Source organism: Berghia stephanieae, chromosome 4 (genome assembly GCF_034508935.2).
Source record: "Berghia stephanieae isolate SIO BIC M18660-M18661 chromosome 4, UCSD_Bste_1.3, whole genome shotgun sequence".
Lineage (NCBI taxonomy): Eukaryota > Metazoa > Mollusca > Gastropoda > Nudibranchia > Aeolidiidae > Berghia > Berghia stephanieae.
In genome coordinates, this window is record NC_088363.1 from 29774277 (window position 1) to 29796102 (window position 21826).

The following is a 21826-nucleotide window of genomic DNA, read 5'->3' on the forward strand; positions in this document are numbered from 1 at the left end:
AGTTTACGCTATTGTGATAATTTTAGAATTTTGAGCGCTCATTAAAGAATGGTTAGATAATGGGGTAGTTCTGAAACTTTTGGCCTAGAATTATCTGCGCTTGTTGGCGCGATTTAAAAAGAATGAAAACATATGGGACAAAGCTGGATCTCTTAGATCTGACGGAAAGTAGTTTGCGATAGAATAGCGTCCTATCCAAAGGGTAGCTAGCAAATGCTATTGTCCGTTTTACGCTATAGAAACCTGGATAAACCATTGGCCTAAAGGCTCTGAAGGACTACTGAAGACCTATGCCAACATTTTTTTTAACTTTGAAAAAGAATATAAATTCTCAAGGCACTAAAAGTAAAATGTCAGACCTCGCAACATTTAAAGTTTAAATTCACTTTTCCCTATCTGGGTCACCCCGAAATAATACTGTAGTGACTCAATTGGTCACAAATAAAAACTGACAATTATACATAGTTCTCGCGTACTCTGATTTAAAAAAAAAACCTACGAGTATATTGATTGAAATGTTGGCAAGAAAACTGCTTCAAATATCGATCGATTAAAACAAACATTATCTTGTCTTAAATTCTCAAACCTGATACTTCAAGTAAGCCTTCAGGCCAGTCTCAGGTTTGAAGGTTTTTGACAAGATAAGGATCATATCAATCAATCGATATTGGAAGGACGATTATTCTTGCCAACAATTTAAAAATAACTGTGTAGATTCGAGATACAAAGCCAGAAAATGCCACATCTCAAGCAATATTCAGATGCATACACGGTTGATTCGACTTGTGTGATAATTATTCACGTGACCAATCCAATCAAGACGGTATTGTGTCGGAATGAGCCTGATGCTTAGATTTGAATTTTAAGCGGAATTCATACATTTTCTCCAGTTAAAATAAATGCCATTTCTCAAAAGAATCAGCTTTGTTTCTTATGCTTCAAAAGCATTAATTTACAAATTTAAAATTCACTTTCTTCATCTATAGTTCATTCCGACATAATACCACATTGTCACGGTGGGTCACATAAGATATTGAAACATTTTCATTGTATATCGAATGCATATTTTACTATTACCATTTATACTATTAATATCATTTTATTGATAATAATATGTTATGATTATAACAATGATAATCATTAATATGACGTGCAATACGCCAATACAATTTAAACACAAGCTATACACTCACACGAAATTTAGAAATGATAAAAATAATAAACTGTAAAGTGGTATTTTTGGATTTTATTTTTTAATCCAAAAGTAAATGATCTAACCACGTAGTAGTCCCGTCAAATCATCGACACATTGACAGCAAAAAGGGACACGCTCATAATATCAATACCTAGAATTGCCATAACGTAGTTATGAGTATTATAGGGGAAAAACATCATGCGCTATAGTGGCTTACACTTCATGTTGGGCCACACAGAAAAATCAACAGAGGATGTACTAAGTTACACAGACAACGTTGTTTATCAACTGCCCTCATTAAATGATGGTGGGTACAATATCGAATGAAAATAGTTATTTTCCCGCGAAATTGCGGGCTTTTTACTAGTATATATATATATATATATATATATATATATATATATATATATATATATATATATATATATATATATATTCATCTGTCTCCATCTCGATATGAGATAAATCTAAAATAATACGTGATATTAGAGGTGACAACACACATGAGATGGATAAAAGAGACAACATGGAGACGAATATAAACGGGAAACAGCGTAAATGTTGTTTTTCTTGTATTTTCTTTTCTTGCTTTGTCTGGCACCTTTCTCATACACACTTGTTCAGATCTGTAAAAGTTCTATAGCAGTCTATCCACTTCTCTTGTTGGAGGCGTGGAAGGTCGTTTGCCGACATGAAGAATTGGAATCGAAAAAGGGAATCAAAGGCTGCTGGAACTGCCGAGGGGTCCTGCGATAACGGTCTTCATTGTCCTTCATTGTCGACAAAGAGGTTTTATTATTGGTTTTATCCTGAAAGTTGGGGATGTCTCAACGATTTTCAAATGGAGGTGTAGCCATTCAAAAGATTTCTACAGTGTTAAGAGGGACTCACTAACACCCTAACATTATAAACATTGGCAATGCTGACATTATAAAGAGACATGACTTAAAATAAGTAAGTATAATCTTCAACAAAATAACCACTTATTTGAGTGTGTCCCTTACAGCATAATATCATGTCCTAATAAGGCAGTGTTGAGGAGAAGATCAAGTGAGCTTATTCCATGACAAGCTCACACATCTCCGCGGAAGGGTACAAAAATAAATCAAGGAAGAAAAAACAGCAAAGATTAGCTGCATTTTGCTAAAATATTTAAACCGAGCACACAATTAATCTTTTTCTCAAGTCGTGAAGTGCAATCTTTTCTATTTCAATATCACATTATGACCAATTGGTTTGAAGATGGGTTATGTTTGTGACCATATTATTAAAATACCGTATCATACAGATGGTGGAGCAAATCATTTTTTAACCATGACAAAATAACTTCATTTTCTAATTACATGGGATATTTTTAAAACATGGCTAACGCCATGTCTTGTGGAAGTTACGTTTATTAATCTGTAAATTACAGTGCAATTTAAAATTTGATTAGATGTTTAAAACGTTTTCATGGCAATAAATATTGTGTAAATTCCAAACAATATTGATTTTTTTTTCAAAAGGCGGTTACTTATCTACATTAAACCCCCTCCATTTGGTTTGTTCTAATGATGTTTATTTTCTAGATGCATAACACTTGTGAATGAACCTCAGGAGAGTTGTTTTATTTGCATTTGGCGATCATATCCTCGATCAATCTTCATCCTTTGACAAATCTGAGATGGTAGTTGTTACCTTTCTTGTCATGCAAAACATTTTGACTTAACAAATAATGCTGAAAACATAGGCATGGTGGATATATATAAACTTATTTACAGTTTAAAGTAATATAACATAACTTTTCGTATTATTACAATACATTTTCACACAAATTAGTTTACTAGTAAGAAATCAATTTTTACAACTTCCATTGAGAGGAAACTTAGATCGTTGATTTTTTTTAAATTTTGAGATTGTGATAATCCTACAACGGTCAAGACAGTGATCTTCAACAATCCCAATCAATTTGCGAATGTTATTTGGTGAACGTGTTGTCTACCTCTCTCCCCATGATGTGTCAACACTTTTATAAGACATTGACGTGTCCATTTATGTTTAGTGGCAAGATGGGTATTATGAGTGAACAAATCCAACAAATCATACACTTGATGAATTCTACTTAGAGAATAACTCACAAATCACACTTTTATATAACAAAGCCAAAACGGCGCTGAGGCACAAGTCTCTTTGTATTGATTTTTGTAGTTGTTACTAAGTCACTGTTCAAGAGTTGAACCACACGACAAATGTCTTCCTTCAACAAAGAAATTTATGTGAGTCTCCAATAAACAGTCGGACATCAGAAAAAATGTTTATGTCTTTTCATTGTTGGTTGAGACACTAAATAGCCTTAAAACGTCCAGTTTAAAGCCATCATAAATGCACACACATATAATATAATCACAAAATTTTTTACCAGTTTTAATTGTTTCAAAGTTAATTTCCTCGTAGCGAGATAGATCAACATCAATTTGTATTCAATGTATATCATCAGATAAAACAAACATTTGTGGAGACGGGTCCAAATCAAAAGACTAGACATTGGAACATTTCTAGAAATATACGATGAGCTTTAATACGCCTTGTTCATTATGCAATGAAAAATGAAGTCATCAATCCTTTCATACCATCTCTTCCGTAGAATTTATCCTAGAAGAAGAATATAATCGAAAGTTCCGTATTTTCTTATTGTTTAGAATTTATTATGGATATATAATCCAAAATATTTAAAAAAGAAACAGTATCTCGTCTAATTTCTTTGTTTTGCTGACACGATGTTTCAATAAAGAGTTTGTTTCCTTGTCATTACATCGCTTTGTTACGTTATCAATCTTCCAATATAACTCTCAAAGTTTTCAATTGATAGAATAAACATTATTTGTTTTTAATGCACGCAATTGATGTATCTATCTATATATTTTTTTAAAAAAACAAGAAATATGTTTGTATTTAATGGCGATTTATGTTTCTTTCTCAGTTAAACATTCTCTGCCTTTAGGATACCTAGAATCAATCAAGTACACCTTCCTGCAAAACGTGACGTCAAATGCTAAGGTTGAGAAATCTAACAAACTTTACGAAACTCCTCAGCCGATGAATTAATAATAGATATAGAAGACCCAATAACAAATGTTAAAAATGATGAATAAAACAGGGAAGACTATCCTTGAAATCTTGTCCACCCATCTGGCGCGTATCCTGGAGGGAGCGATTTTGCCGAGATGAACAGCTACAGGCGCATCTCCGTTTATCTGAAAATAGAATTTTAAAAGGCAAATTCAAATAGTTTCCTAGATATAGTTTAAAAGCAATTCTCAAACTTTGTTTAATGTCAATGGTTTATTAGTCCCGAAAATCGATCTGAATATGTGTTCATGAAACAGTGCCAGACAAACAGAGAGAAAAATACAACAACAAAAACATACCAAAAAATCAACCTGCCCAACATTCAGGTGGTTTGAGATTCAATCCCCAGTTGAGGCACGCTGATGTTTTGGGATGGTTTGTCTTGTATTTTTCTCTCTGCTTTGTCATGTATTGTTTCATACACACGTTTCGGATCTTCCCTAATGTGTCATTTTGATATGTTAACTCACTCAATCCTAGAGACTTTTGCTACTTTTCAAAATGTATTAAAAATGAGCTTGTGCATAGATAGTTTTATTCAATTATCATTAACATGCAAAAACTATAAACACTACCTTTGATACTACGTCTATAATTTGTCTCATAAATTAAATATGTAATAAATAGGCATGGGGTAAAAGTAACCCGGGTAAACTACGGATATTGTCGGTGTTAGGGTCGAGTGGGTTAAAGATTGTCCCTTTAAGTCCAATATGATATAGAGCCTAGAAAATCTGAGTTACTTTAAAGAAAAACTTCTAACATTATCCGAAATCGATCCAGTTACTTTTCAATCCAAAGGAAGTACCTTATTGTCCTGGTAAGTCTCTATATATGGGGGTTCGAATATCAAATAGGCAGTTGCCAAAAAAAACTCAATACTTAAGCAAACGATCAGTTTCAAATATAGGTATGTTCAGGGTTTTCTTCAAACCCCTTTTGTCCAGACACAACTCATAGCTTAGCCGGTTAGATATGTCAGAACCAACGGTTTCTGTTACATCCAAGGAAGAATATACGTTTAACGCAACATAATCAGATGTCCAGATAAATTTCGGTTTGCCGTGGAAGAGTTTTGATGATAGATATGCATATTTCAGTCTTTTTCAGTCAATGAGATGTAGCAATAATTGTATATGTCAATATGAGATTAATGTCATATTTATTCTGAAAATCATTACCCACACTCATTATCTATAAGTTTCTACCAAAAAAAAACTGGCTAGACTCCATTGTCAAAGACATGGAGACAACGAGCATGGGACAGAGATTAACTAACTATATACCAAAAGATGTTTGCTGTGTTTGATGTGATAAAGTGGACAAAGCCATTCCAAAATTAGCCTGTGTCTAAAGGTTATTTTTGATACATTCGCCGAAAAAATATTCCTATAATTAATAAGTAATTTTGAAAACCTAAAGAAAACATTCACTTTCGTTATCTATCCTTTTACGTTGACTAATATCATTCGCTACCGACCTTTTCTGAAGTAAAATACAACAATGAAGAAATGACTCAATTCATAATGTTAGTGCCAGCTTTCATGCATGGATCGTTTGTAAATTTTCAAGCTAGGTAAAGATTTGGCATCACATCATAGATAGAAAGAAATTGACGTCACCCAGCTCTTAGTTATTGTTTTTAGACAGCCATTTTTATGAGTAGTTCTCACTAAATTGTATCAATCAGATTATAAACGCTTAATGTTACACATAGATTTGTGTGTTGGTGTGTTATATCCGGGGGGGGGGGGGTAGAGTACTTTGAGTAAAATTTATAAACGAACAGCATCATTAATGTGAGGCTATGTGGTCTCGTGGTATAACACTCGTCTTTGAGTCCTACTCTGAGCGCCCCAAAGTTGAGTCCTTGGCTCTTTGTGATAATTAATAATTAATTAGGTTTATATATGTTGTGCCCAATCCTTTATACAATAGGCGTAAAATGAGTTCTTGGCATTTAAAGCATTGTATCTGTCCAAAAGATTGCAATATCGCCTAATGTTGCGTCCTCCATGTTAAGTATTGCTGTGGCCCAACGTTTAGTGGATATTGCTCTAGATAAATGTTCTAGGTTTGTTTAGTTGTTTGGGTTATTTTTTTTAATGTTCTTTTTTTCAGGGGGATTATGACGTACGGTTGTTTCGTCACATGCGACAAAAATGGTATTTCGTCACCGATTCAAAACTGGAATTCCCGTCGTCGGAACTAAAGGAGAGAAGAATGTGTGTAGGGGGGTTGGGGAGGCTGGGGAGGGGGGGGGGGTTACTTACGTCTGCTTTCCTGGCCATCACCCTTGGACCACCATGTGAATGGGAGTAGACTGCTTCCTTGTCGCCTTTCCTGGTGAGCACATTGACGTAAGCAAACTCCAGGAGGGCGGAGAAGACAAAAATTAGACTGGTCACCGTCCATACGTCAATGGCTTTGATATAGGAAACCTAGCAGGGGGAGGGAATTCGTAAATTACTATGTGACATACAAAACCATAAAAAAAAGTGTGGCTTAGCGATACGGTCTTTGCTATGTACCCGAAAGGTACCGAGTTCGATCTCCTGCCGCCGTTGCCCTGTGTGGCCTTGAGCAAGTCATCTCGCCCTAGCTCAATTTGCAGCGCTGAACTGCGGCTGACGCCTGGGTTAGTCCAGCGTTTCCTTGGAATAGACCCTAGAGACAAATTTCTCTATGGGATGAATAACGTGAATTTTATTTTTTAAATGTTTAAACTAAACTCGGTGTCAAAATATCGATGGTCTGGTAGCCAGAGACCGTCCCAGATGGAGATTCGTGGTGGACACCCTATGCTCCAGATGGAGTTATAAGGAACACGTTAGTTAATTAGTTATTCATATATCTTACATAGCGCAATATTCACCACTTTTGACTAGCCGTCTCAAAAAGGTATTGTGTAGTATAATCTTTCAGAGCCATACGGCCCATGGGACCGGCTTTTATCCCGATTTCTATAGCGAGATTCGAAATTACTTGCTTACTACCCTTTGGATAGAGCGTCTTTCTATCGCAAAGTACTTTCCGCCATATCTAACAGACCCAGCTACCCAATCACCGTTGGTTGGAAAATAAATTCTCGACTTCACCCTGGATCGATCTCGGTCTCTTTGGGTGTGAAGCGAGTGCTCTGTCAACTGAGCTATCGGTGACTCTCTGTATGTGTTGAAAGTTGAATTTTAGAGTCCAAAAAATGAAACTTGGATTAAATTTCTATATCATATTTGGTAAAATTAATATCTTAATTTTGGAAAACCAAGATTTCTAATTTTTAAAATTATTTTTACTTTATAGACACTTTTTTAGTATCTTGTCCTTGACGGCAAAACACCAAATTAAACCGCTAAGTTACAAATGCATTCAATAAGAGATCGTTGTGGGATGTCAAAGCCACACAAAACTTTTAATAAAAACTGAATTTATCCATGTAGTGTTTCATTTAAAATATGGAATAATTTACCGTCCTGATTGGTCTATTTTTATTGTGTAAATACGATTGTATATTAAGACCAATCGCAATTATAATATGATAGTATTGTTTTCTTCTCGCGGGCAACTATAACACACACACACACACACACACAATCACACAAACAAAAAATACATACATACAAACACAAATACTCATATTGGCGCGCACACACACACACACACACACATATATATATATATATATATATATATATATATATATATATATATATATATAATATACACGCACAGCTGTTATTATAGAATCATTTACAATATTGTTCTGTGACGTAAGCTTATGCCGACGTGCACCTATTTGCAGGTCTGAATACCCAATTCCTTAAGGGCTCATTGTTGTAATGGAACTCTCACAAAATTACTCACAATACTGTCCATTACAACATTGTTAAACTAGGCCAATAATGATGCTCGGATGTCAAACTTACATATTATGTACACGTCGTATTATGCTCCAATAGGAGCGATCTATATTCATGTTTTCGTCCAACCAGGTCATCAATCACATGATTTGTTGCTGTCCAACTATTGGATATTTCTTTAAAAATGTAAACACGCTGCTTTGTTTACAAATGTTATAAACATCCTCATGTGTCAAGCTGAACAAAATAACCAATCGTGATGTTAGATATTTAAAAAACTGTGAACACTTTTCACTATGTGGGTCACTTTGAACACACTTTGCAATGTGACCAATGACCTCAAGCACATGGAAATTTAATATAGATCATGCCCATTTTTTATCACACATGTTATAGGCACAGGTGATAAGAATATATTATTATAACACCCCATTTTTAGTCTCTAATAATGAATGAACCAGTCGAGCTATAATTGCATTAATGACGACTTGTGGCGTAGTTGTTGGATTAAACAATTTAATTCGAAGGCCAAGGTAAGCAGTCAGTTATCGAAATATTAATAGCTTCCGACCTTCACCTTTCAATACGTAAACCACCAAACGGAACTGAATAAATGAATCTGACCTTCAACTTTTAAAACGATTATCCATGCACCGCATTGAACTGAACATGTATTGCGTTGGGTCACCAAAACATTTTACAACGCTTAAATAATGAAAATAAATGGGAATAAAACGCAACAGTGTGATTTATGTTTTGTTTTATTGATACTTTAAATTAAACTCAAGTTTACTTCTAATCTCGGCTTATTTAAAAATCATATTTATTTACGTTTCTCATATTTTCATATTTACTGACTTTAACGATGATTTTATAGAAAATTGTATATCTGTATACAGTTTTTTACCGACAATAAATATTTCGTAATCTCGGAGATTGCCCTTGGTCTGAAAATCCAATAAAGGTCGAAAACTGTATAATTTTGATAATGTCATTTACCCATGTTGAAATTTAACAATCTGACAATGAAAGCTAATTGGAGGTATAATTTATGAAAAGTGCCGTACTCTGGAAAAACACGAATTTAAAAATTTGGCCTGAAAACTCGTACGACAAACATCGATCGATTTAAATGACCCTCATCTTGGAAAAAAATAAAACTCTAGCCTGGGAATTCGCGCAGTCCCAAGTTTAACGGACCTTCATCATGGACGAGTTTTCTGGCAATTTAAAAAAAAAAAGTATTATTCTTTTAGAATCCGACAGTCAACTGGTGAAATGCTTACTAGTTCTGCTGCACTCTAGAAAAACACATATTTAAAAATTTGGCCAGAAAACTTTTCCTTCAAATATCAATCGATAAAATGACTCTCATCTTGGCAAAATCTCTCAAATCCGGGACTTCGCCGTCCATCCATTCATATATTTATTCCCCCCCCCCCCACCTTCTTTCCTCTCTCTCTCTCTCTCTCTCTCTCTCTCTCTCTCTCTCTCTCTCTCTCTCTCTCTCTCTCTCTCTCTCTTTAAAGCAAAGACAACCAAATACTGAATTGAGAAAAACGAGGCAAGAGCCTTTAATCTCAAACCGCAGAGTAAAACAACGAGAAATGAAGGGAATTGACATTAACAGTGAATTATGAGTGGTCGAGTCGTGTATTCATCGTACTGTAACCCGTAAGGTCCCAGGTTCGAGCCCCGCTTCGGTCATTTTTGTTTGTTTTTTTTCACTTGGGCAAGATTATAAACCACCACTTTGCTCACTTCGGACAGCAAAGGTGAGTCTTTTTTTACACATCTTGTATTGGATTATCTATATTCCTTCATGGAATGCCTAGGCGAAGGTATCTAATGGTGCTGTGGCGGAAGGCCGCTTTTTAAAAAAAATTAATGCATAGTGTTCTGCATATATCTTCAACAAAATTTGAACGCAACACTAAAATATGTCAGTTTGATTTAAATGGTCTTTTAAATCCAAGTTATGTCACTGAAAATGTTGGCAGCTTGTCAAAGGGCAAGGGAAATAACTTATAAAAAAGAGCATTCATTATTTTCCCAATTATCTCCCTTACTCAAGCTATCTGCTTTTGAGCTCAAGCCAGCCTTTTATTAGTGTCATTATTTTTTAGTTTCATTAAATGGTTTCATTTATTTTAGATAAGACCGCACCGATTTAATCTGGTATAATCTCGGCAAAAGGGAGAAGGTAAAAAATGACCTTTTGGTATAAATTATGAAACTCGCTTTCAATTCATCCGACTTGTCCAAAATAATTCACGAAGTTTCCCAATGATTGTGTGTTCAATTGGAAAGAGAAGTCGGACAGGAAAGCTCTTTACACATATTCTCTCACCACAATCAGGGGTAAACTGATTACTTGACAGGTAACAGCGTTGTCTAAGTCCGAAAAAAAGTAATATCGCCTAGCAGGCGTCATGTCTCGTTCTACTTTTTAAAAGCTGATGATGGCTGTTTTTGTTTGTTTCTATGGGTTTTACGGCGCTTGCAACACATTAAGGTCATATCAGCGCCATGATGTTGGCTGTAAAGCGTTTTGAGCACTTTTAGTGGATATAGCCCTATATCAATGATGAACTTTGCTTTTGTTTTTGTTATTTATATAGGTTCAGTTTTTCTGAGTCCGATCCATCCTGAAAAAAAAACCTTTGTACGTACGTTAGGTTACATTTGGAATCTCTTCGTTTGAGAGTATGCACTATCTTGGCAACAAAAATCCCCATTCCCTTTTGCGGGCTATTTTGTAATGTAAAAAGTGATATAGTGTTATCCCTATAAGACCATTTGCATTTTCAATAAAACAAATATATTATTCAAATATATTACTCAAAGATATTACAAGCAAAAAATCTATCACTAATTGTGCTGCTCGAAGCTCGAAGAAATAAGTAACAATATGAAATTGAATGTAAGCTTCAATTTAATATACGAAAACAGATCAAATGGATGTTTCGGGTTAAGATGAATAAATAAAATTTATTCATCTTCACGTCACTACCGCATTATCTCATTCGTCTGTAGTGTTTCATTTATCCTGTTTTGTTGATAAAGGGGAAAACCGAAACGTTTATTTTATCTATTTTTGTATATTAAATTGGAGCTTATATTCAATTTCACATCGTTATTTATCAATCATACCTTGGGAAGTTGTGACTGGATATGAGATCCATGGGTGTTGAGGGTGAGCACAGTGAGTACTCCCAAAGATACTCGTGCCGGGATTGCTTCCAAGTCTAGCCAGAACGATACCCAGGACAAGGCTACTATTAGAATACTGGGAACGTATACTTGGATGATATAGTAACGTATGTCTCTCTTCAATGTGAAATATGCTTTGATGCAGGCAAATTTGGCTGTGGAAGAAAAATAATGTAAAACCGATTGTAAAATTCTGAAATGGTGAATATGAAATATTCGATACCAGACAAGGGAGAATTTTTTTTTTAAAGAAGAAAAGAAATCATCCCAAGATCTCAGTCTGTAACGACTGAGGATCTAACCTGAGATCTGATTTTCAGATTGTGATCTGACACCAGTGCCTGTTCAAAGATTTGTCATTTTGATATTATAAAACTGATAGTAACGTCATTCATGAGAATAGGTCCAGCAGACAAAGATTGTTAGGCCACGTTGGTAATAAATAAATAAGCCTCTATTCAAAAGCTCGCCACTGTTGACATTTCGTAGCATTTTTTCTCCCCAAAAATGTGAACAATTCGTCTCAAAACGAATAGTTATGCAGTATGAGAGTACATTGAAATAATGTAGATACAAAATCTTTTTTAAAATAAAAAACCCGTGGACCTCATGGATAGGGGTAAAATATAGACTGCTTTTCCATCGATAATTGAAATACTTTTCTAAGAACTTATAAGTTAATTGATATCCGTTTACGTTGTAATTGAGAAGTTTTTGAGATGTTTTTTGAAATAATTTGGAATCTAATGCGTGTTTTTTCTCTAGTGATATTCTTTGGTTCAAGAGAATGTCGTGTGTGGGTGTTGATATGATGTCTTGTCACCAAACTGTTTGACATGGTCGTTTAAGCTATTGTAATTGGGTAATTACAGAATATGTCACCTTAGGGTGTAAAATTATATAGAAATTCGATACAAACATAATATTATATATGTTTATATAATTGATAAGTTGTATCTATGCATAAAATGTACACAGAGCATTTAAAGGAATTTAGAACCTATTAGCTCTTAAACGACACGAAACGATACGATATGATATTTAATTGAAGTATGATGGTAAATCAAATAGACACAAGATGATTTTTAGTGTTTATAAACATTTACTTAATTATAATGACTTTTGATTTTTTTTTTCTCTTAAATGAAATTGTGGTATCGGGGTTTTCTGTCAATTAGCATAAAATCAATATAACATTTGGAAACCTGGCGTAAATTGAAATAAAAGGCTATCAATCTTAAAACAAATCCATTCATCTAAAAACTTAGAATCGGGATTCTAATGGACAGGAAAAGGCTAATTGAGTGGAGTCCATTAGCTTAGCTCTAGTTCTATTAGTGACTGGTGATTAAAATAAAGTTCACTCCCTTTTCTCTCCAACCTACGTGAATTTTAGCATGGAAATGTACGCGTTTACACAAGTATATACAGATCTGTCTCTGTGAGTATGTGTTGTTATTAGTGACGTTGTTACTTATTAAAAGTGGGTACGAATAATTACTGATTGTGGTCAGCGTGACCGGCCATTGGCATACGGAAGTTAAAACACAACAAATTTTAATAATACAGAGGTAGTTTGTATTATCAATTTCATAGCTCTCATCAAAATATTATCATGTATTGCTTATTATGCAATATATAGCGGTTAATGATTTCTTTGATACATTCTTTGATGTGCAGCCTCCTTATCTGAATCATGCCATATAATACGTCTTATGCTAAATGTAATATAGTTCTCAATTAACATCGCAATCTTTGCGTTAATATAGGTGATCAAACTTCTCAAAACAGTACAATGTCGGGATGTTTAAAAAGCTGAAAATATAATTTATAACCAAAAATATCAGACTCGGGGTGAGTATGCGTGCTTTATTAAGGAGATTGGACATTTTATTTGAGAGTGTTAAAAATTCGGATTGTATTTCTCTTTTCAGTTTGGCTTTAATTTGACTTTTTAGAATCTGGTTCATCCTAACATAATACCATTTTGAGACGAGGGGGCACAAATATGACCCGCAGTATTGAACCGATATTTGGACAGGGCGAACTTGGTGCTAGAAAAACTGCATTTATAGCTACAAACATAAAACTTGGGGGTTAATTCTACCCATTACACTAGAGAAAAAAAAATGTATTAACGTACATTGCAAAAATCGCAAAGTTTGTGATTCTTTTTTTCATTTTAAAAGTCTACTTAAACCCAAAACCCTATAAAATGTTGAGAAGTTAAGCATTGAAAGCAAAAACCCAACTTATTTCATCATACTGTGTCATATGCTAAGCGTTCGGTTCTATTGTGAATATTGATTGAAAATGACTACAAATATTATATAGCATCATTATTGAAGACTCACGATGCTGCACATCCATATTACCATAGCAGGATTGTGTGGTGCAGCTTAGTATACTATGATATGTTAAGCTTTCAGTTATATTATAAATAGTTAATATACTTTTATCCATTTTCAATCATTATCATCTTGAAAGACTTACGATGTTCCACGTCCATATATGTATTACCATAACAGGATTGTGTGGTATTCTATACTATAACAAAATGAGGATGTTAAGTATTGAGAGCAAAAACTCAGCTTTATTATACAATGATATGCTAAGCTTTCAGTTATATCATACATAGTTAATATACTTTTATCCATTTTCAATCATTATCATTTTGAAAGACTCACGATGCTTCACATCCATAGTCCCATCACAGGATCGTTCACTATAGAAAATTGAGGAAGTTCAGTATTGAGAGCAAATACACAGCTTTAGTATACTCTGATATGCTAAGCTTTATGTTATATTATAAATAGTTTATGATTGAAAATGTATAAAAGTATATTATTATCATTTTGAAAGACTTACGATGCTCCACATCCATAGTCCCATTACAGGATTGTGTTGTGTTCTCCACGATAGAAAATTGAGGAAGTTCAGTATTGAGAGCAATTTCAGAGTCGTGGGTTATCGGATAGCCCTCTGACTCCCAGTAAAACATGACGTTCTCTGTTGTATAAGTATCTGGAAAACAGATAAGGTGACAAGTCATGTTAATTCTTGAGCATCTGATAATTGACGTGAACTAAATTAAGTCTAAATAACCCATCGTTACCATGGAAATACTCTCAGACCAACAATAAGTAATCTCTATTACATTTTTAACACAAGTCAAAGTGATGATAAGATGCTAGGAGCTGTAGACTGTAAAACGTAATAAACAAAAATGAATATAACAGGTTTAAAAAAGAACAAATTATCAAACACGGATCGTTTTGGGCTCGAAACCATTCTATAGCCAACAACATTGCTCTCAATACTGAGCTTTGTCAATGTTGTTGGCTGAAGAATGGTTTTGAGCCCGAAACGTTTCTGTGTTTGGCATTTTGTTCTTTTTTAAAAGCTGTTATATTCATTTTTGTTCAATAGATTTTTGAAAAGCCCAGTTTTTTGCTTTGTTTATCATACCTGGAAATATGTGCACGTAGATGAAAATGTTCAGTCTAAAGTACAGAGTGGGCTTGAAACATGAAGGTTACAGGTTCGAGTCACACCCCGCCACCGTATGAGGCCTTGAACCTTCATTAAATTAAATTAAGGGGATTTTCTTGTTAATGTAATGTACCTTTAGTGCTTATATCATTAAAGGCAAAATCCCCCATTAGGATGAAAGTAATATGTGATCAAATGACCGCATTTACACGCGATAGCATGCTCAAAGTGTTTTAAAGCCTATTAGCTCTTTAATTATACGACGCGAGAGAAAATATACGATACGATTTTTATTATATATATTATAAAATGTTTAGAATTATACATACAACTTTGAATCAACATGGGGCATCTCTGTGTGTCAAGCGGATATTTCTGTAATATCATCCGGCAACTGAGCGTCAGAGATAATCTGAAAGAAACAAAAAAGAATATGATAAATAAATTTTAAAATATTCAGTTTTGGCGTAATTTTTTGTTAGGATATATCTCGAATAAGAGGGTCGCAATCGCTCGGATGGTAGAGCTTTCACTTCCGACTTCACATACTAAGAGACTGAGATTGATCCTGGGTAAAGTCGATGTTTCCTTCTGACCCAGCAGTGGTTTGGGGGGGGGGGGGTAGTTTCCGATATACTAGTGTCCTATCCAAAGTGTAGCAAGCATTGCTATCGTCCGTTTTGCTATCTCGGGAAAAGTCTGGGGAAACCCGAGCGTCAGCTACAATGCAGCACCACAAAGCGATCAAAAGAAGTTTAGAATCTTGAACAAGGAGAAAAACGATATAGAAACAGGGTCCGAATCGCGTTTTCCAAAGTTTGAAGTGCAATATCTAATCCCACCGGCCACCCTTCCCCCCCCCCCCCACACACACACAAACGTAAGTAAAACCAATCCTAAAAAAAAAAGATGCAAGGGGAAATACAATGTTATCTCAGTGTTTGATTAGTTAAAATCCATATGTAGCAGTAAATAGTTAAAATGTTCGTGCACATTTGAATGATTCAAGCAATAATATTACACTTCAAGCAATAATATTACACTTGTCAGTCAATAGCAAAGATAAATAAACAGATTGTTTGGTAAAATAAGAGTTTGCTTGAATTTATTCTACAGATTCTATACCACGGGTGGTAGTTTAAATGATGGAAGGCTTGAATCCAACCTATGTGTTTACTTTTGAAGATAAAAGAGTATTGATTAATAAATATATGTAATGCAATGTTTATTATATTGATTAAAGGTATCGCTATCCCTACAGCAAAAACTGTCAAAATGGAAAAGAAGAGAATATCTAATGTTGGTCGTAATAGTAAAAAAAAACTAGTTGCAAGGGCATTTAGTTTAATCTTTTTTTTTAATCGATAAATAAAGTTAAATTCCCTTTCTTCATCCCATAGGGGAAAATTGATCTAGAGTTCTTTGTAGAATTGCATTGATTAAATACTCTAAAATTAAATTTATATAATCTTATCAAAGTCACAATATCATACGGGCGCCCCTCTAGTAATGAGCTATAGATAACAATACTACTACTACTACTACTACTACTACTACTACTACTACTACTACTACTACTACTACTACTACTACAACAACTACTACTACTACTACTACTACTACTACCACTACTACTACTACTACTACTACTACTACTTACTACTACTACTACCACTCCGACTACTACTACTACTACTACTACTACTACTACTACTACTACGACGACGACGACGACTACTACTACTACTACTACTACTACTACTATATTTATTATTATTATTATTATTATTATTATTATAATATTATCATTACTATTACTACTACTATCACTACTTCCACCACCACTACCACTACTACTACTATACTAATACTAATACTACTACTACTACTACTACTACTACTACTACTACTACTACTACTACTACCACCATCACCACCAATGCCACTACTACGTTCCTTACACTAACGAGCAGCAGCTGTTGGACTTCCACTATATTAATTAAAGGAGAAAATGTGATGCCGAAAGCAGATTGTCCTCTAATTACTCAGAGTCGTTAAAAGACTAGAAAATTACTGAAATCAATCAGACACACGTGGCAACATGTATCCAAAACGTGCTTTAAGCCAATTATTCGAAGTCATCGACTGGTCAGGTACACGTGTTATCGGAAACGTTATGTCACTTGGGGATTCTATAATTAAAACCCAAGGTCGTATTTGCCATGGCGGTTAGAGATTAACTCATTTTAAGAAAATATATTCTTTGTCCATGATGGCCCTGGTGTAATTAGTAGTCCTTCAGAGCGATTAGGCCCGTGGAGCCAAAATTAATATCTGTTTTTGTAGCGTATAGCGTACAATAGCAATACTACATTGCAATGACAAAACCCCGTATCTTCAAAATAGGTTCAAATAGACATTTTTATATCATTGTGATCAAAATGACAACCTGCATCTAATCACAAAATCTTAAAAGTCAATGTTTAACAATAAGAATTTAAAAAAAATTAAAACAAAATATGATGGTATTTCTATCAGCTGATACGGGGTTCTGTCGTTGCATTACCCCGATACAATGAGTAAATCTCGTATAACTCCATTATACGGGGTTTTGTCGTTGTATAACCGACCGTGTAATTGGAATATCTTCATTAGCCTTATACAAACAATCATCTAAGTCATCTTCTCATTCTCTCCTTATATTTATTTACCCCAACCTCCTCCTTCTCCTCCTGCTCATGTCCTTACTCCTCCATATCTTGCTCTTCATCTTCTTCTTCTTCTTTTTCTTCTTCTTCTTCTTCTTCTTCTTCATATTCTTTATCTTTTTTTTTCTTTTTCTTCACGGGATTATTTCTTTCTTTCTTTCTTTTTCTTGTTTTTTATTGGGGTTTTTTTATTTTTTTTTTGTTCATTTGGTTTATTTTTAATTCCTTCCTTGTTTTCTTTATGAACAATGATAGACATAATTTTGTTCGATGTTTCTTATGATGTTACTTCATATAACGAATTATTAACAGGCGTTCTTTTATAATAAAAACTTAGTAAAGAAACATGGTAAGGCCCAGCGTAACACACGGTACCCAATACGTAAAAATATACGTCAAACGCCAAGACACGGTATAGCATGAGTCCTGATGCAAGGACAAACCCCGTATAATGTGAGTTAACGGTGTTGCACCACTCTAATGATCAGATTCCGATGCATTGACAAAACCGCGTATAACAGTAAATTCATATTTTAGAATGGTTCATTTTATATGTTTTCATTTTATACACCAAAAGTGTAATAAAGCCGATTGGTACCAATTGCACATTTCCATGTAATGTAAATAATAACATATTTTAGAATGGTTATTATATGTTCATTTATTCAAAGTGATAGAATAAAAAGCCCGATTGGTACCAAATTTGCATCAATTCTCCGCATAGTAATTGTAAAAAGTTGAAATAACATTTGAACAGTTTTTCCGCTCTACTGTCAAATCGAGTTTTGCCATAATACGGGGTTTTGTCGTTGCAAGACAGAATAGCTAGTCTATCGCAAAGTACTTTACGCCAGATCTAATAGACCCAGCTATCTAATCACTGCTAGGTGGACATTGGGGAGTGGGGGGGGGAGTCAGAACTGTTTTTTACAAATTGAACCATTATTCATTTCACACAATGTCACAATCACCTATTAGGCGTCTTTTGTGTACTAACATTCTTACAACAGCCTCCTGTGTTTGTAGCCAGGCATTCATTTCCTCCTGAGCCGAATAGGTTAATGTCTGTAAGATGGTTTGTAAAATGCCACATCCAAAGGAATGAGTCGGGACCATAAATTTTCCAAGATCTCTGTTACCCATCTGACAACTGATCACGAATAACATTATTTGACTTAGATGGCAAGACGAGAAACAGTACAGCACTAAATTTAGTGATTCATTGTGGCTCAATGGCTAATAGACATAAATGTATGGCTTTCCCTAGAAGATGGAAATGATCTTTAACGGTTTAAGAATAAGTCTTTGAAATCAGGGAATATCTTTATGGACACCCTTTATTACCTCATACTGTATTTGACCTCTCCATTCCTGTAAATATGCATGTAACTATTGGGCACAGTGACTGTGTGTAGAGATGCCTCTTTCTCATTCTTGAAGTATACATCAGGGACCCACACACTGCCCATCAACTTGGAATCGACCTCCAACCACGGAGCGGAATGGAAGCGTGAAAAATCCAAACGTTTGTCCAACCACATCATAGTCAAATAAATCTCCACCGAATAATCCTGGATAAATAGATATATACATATATATAAATTGGAATTCAAGATCATTAATTTAGAAAACGTATTGTGAAAATTTGAAAAAATATCAGAGCTTCAGATATTGAAATATTTCATTGCTAATACTTTGTTATTAGAGGATATCATATTGTTTCCTGTATGCCGCGATATTAATGTGGTTAGTAAAATTCTAACAATTTAATGAATTTTTGTGACTGGACTACCATACTTTTGATTATTTTATGTAGGTTTATTCTTCTGTTTTCATTGTTTTAACGTTCGTTTGGTTTTTTTAAAGAAGTATTTTTTGTCTTCTGTTAGCTTTTATTAGCTTTAATTTATCCTTATTATTTCTATTCTTCTCGTGTTTCTTGTTGTTGTTTTTTTGTTGTTTGTTGTTGTTTTGTTTCTTTTCCTCACAGATTTTATAAAACAATTAGGTCAACGATAAATATGTTAGGAAGATCCCAGGTTCAGGCACTTAACCCTCATTTTGTTCACTTGGACAACATGGGTGATTCCTGTTGACATCAGACATCTTATTTCATGGATTATCTGCATTCCTTCCTGGGATGCCTAGGCGACGGGATCTTATGGTGCCGTTGCGAAAGGGCATATTTCTAAATATACTGTTAAAGAGAAAACACTGAAATTCTAATATTGAGAACAGTTCCGAGAACCTCTACAAGAATAAAATCCGCAGCTTTTTGATTCACAGCTTTATGTTTTATAGCTAAACCAATGTTTCGCCAAATCCAAATTTGAAGATTGTGTAAAGAAAAAAATGCTTATCTGTACTTAAATTTGTGTAAGCGTTCATTTTCATATAAGCAAAAAATAATGTTAAGGTTTTCCTACTACTATTTGAGAATAGTATAATATTGAAATGCTTACACTTGCGTTTGTATACGTAGACGTCTATAATTTGAAATGAGGAATTACGGATCAAAATAAGGTCAGTATAACAGCATTATTGTTGGTAAAAAGCTAAGAAAAAGAAAAGTTCGAAAAATGCCAAATGACGGCCATGAATTATTCATGAATTTCAATCCTTGTTTGTCTATTTTGTTGTTCTTTGTTCTGGTCATGTAAGGCGCATGAATTATTCCTTTCAATGTTATTCATGCCAATCGTGCAGGCTTTAATATTTCAATGGTCGGCGGATCAAACTTCTGAAGTCCCGATTTTTACGATCGTCGCATCAAAACTCTGAAGTCTACTTACGAGCTTTGCGCACCATGTTTTATTTAATCTTGGAAGCATCAGACCTCTGCCGATCATCGATTTGTTATTTTAGAGGGGATTTGTGGTCTTGCTGTCAGACATTCTCTTTCGAACCTGTTGGCTCTTGGCTCGAGTCCCTTTAAGTGCGGCAAAGTTGTCTAGTGTTATGACTCTCGCCTTCGGATCGGAAGGTCAAGGGTTCGACACCCGCTCTAAGCGGTGCTTAATTGCGTCCTTGGGAAAGGCTCTTTACTCATATCCTCTCATCTTACTTACGTGTAAAATGAGTACATGATCGCTAACAGCGTCGGAAAAAGAATGTAATATCACGTCTCGTCCTACATGTTAAGTGTTGTTGTTGGCTGGGGGGCCTTGTAAAGCTTTTGAGCACGGTTAGTGAATATTGCGCTATATCAATTCTAGTTTTAAAAGTTGAGTTCTTAGGATAAGCTCTTTACTCTCATCTTCCACATCGTATAAAGTGAGTACCTGACCATTAACAACGTTGTCTTTGTTGGAAAAAAGCTGTAAGTGTAATTGGGTCATAGGTAACAAGCCAGCAGGACCCCAATGCTAATAAATGCTTTGAGTACATTGAATGGATATTCTCGAGAGAAAAAAAAGATCTCAAATTATTTAGTTAAAATGACTTTACCATTGTAGTTTCGCTAACAGAGTCAAAACTCAGAAGATGTATCCGAATTGTGACGTTGGTGGGGTGATCTGTAAAGAATATTGATGAAATAATATAACACCAATGTGATCGAGTATTTCGATTTATTTCATCCTTATATTTTGAGTGTTAGAGGGAGATTATTTGGTCTAAAATTGATTTTGATTATTTGGTTCCAATCGTCTCAAAACGGTATTATGTCGGATGATATAGTTACTGAAATATTGAAATAATAGCAAAAAATATTAGATTTGTCTGAAGAGTAGTTTTGTTTAAGAAAATAACAGAGTAACTTAAGGATAAAAACAACAAAATATTCCAGGGTTATTTTTATCATATTTGTTTGCAAGTCACGTTCCTCGACCAACGCAAAATATGTGGTATGAGACTCGCATTCGGACTGGAAGGTTCATGGTTTGAGTCCTGATCCGAGCGACGTATAGTTGAGTCCTTAGAAAAGCTCATTACTTACATTATATCACCGTACTCAGGTGTTAAATGAGTACCTGGCCGTCATTAGATAAACAAATTGTAATATCGCCTATTAGGCAGCATGTCTCTTCTTTTATGTTGATAGGTGCTGTTGACAAGGTATTCCTTGTAAAGCGCTTTGAGCACTTTTAGTTGATATTGCGCTACATAATTGCTCATTTTTGTTGTGGGTGTTTTGTTGTTTTTGTTGTTATTGATGTTGTTGTTGTTGTTTTGTTGGTTTGTTTTGTTTTTGGTTGATGTTTTCCCGGAATATGACATCGCCAACATAATACCGCTTTGAGGTGACCGGT

General features: G+C 34.6%; 1 protein-coding gene across 1 annotated transcript in view; it reads right to left on the reverse strand.

Moving 5' to 3' along the window:
- Positions 1-1759: 1759 nt before the first annotated feature.
- The window catches only part of LOC144970388 (glycine receptor subunit alphaZ1-like), a 138381-nt gene continuing 118314 nt past the window's right edge, over positions 1760-21826 (reverse strand). Inside the window, exons 5-11 of the mRNA XM_078909967.1 lie at positions 21024-21091; positions 18921-19147; positions 15198-15280; positions 14245-14400; positions 11317-11531; positions 6577-6744; positions 1760-4428 (exon numbers count right to left, since the gene is read on the reverse strand). Coding sequence (XP_078766093.1) covers positions 4276-4428; positions 6577-6744; positions 11317-11531; positions 14245-14400; positions 15198-15280; positions 18921-19147; positions 21024-21091 — 1070 coding nt within the window. The 3' untranslated portion in view covers positions 1760-4275. The remainder of the gene's footprint in view (positions 4429-6576; positions 6745-11316; positions 11532-14244; positions 14401-15197; positions 15281-18920; positions 19148-21023; positions 21092-21826) is intronic.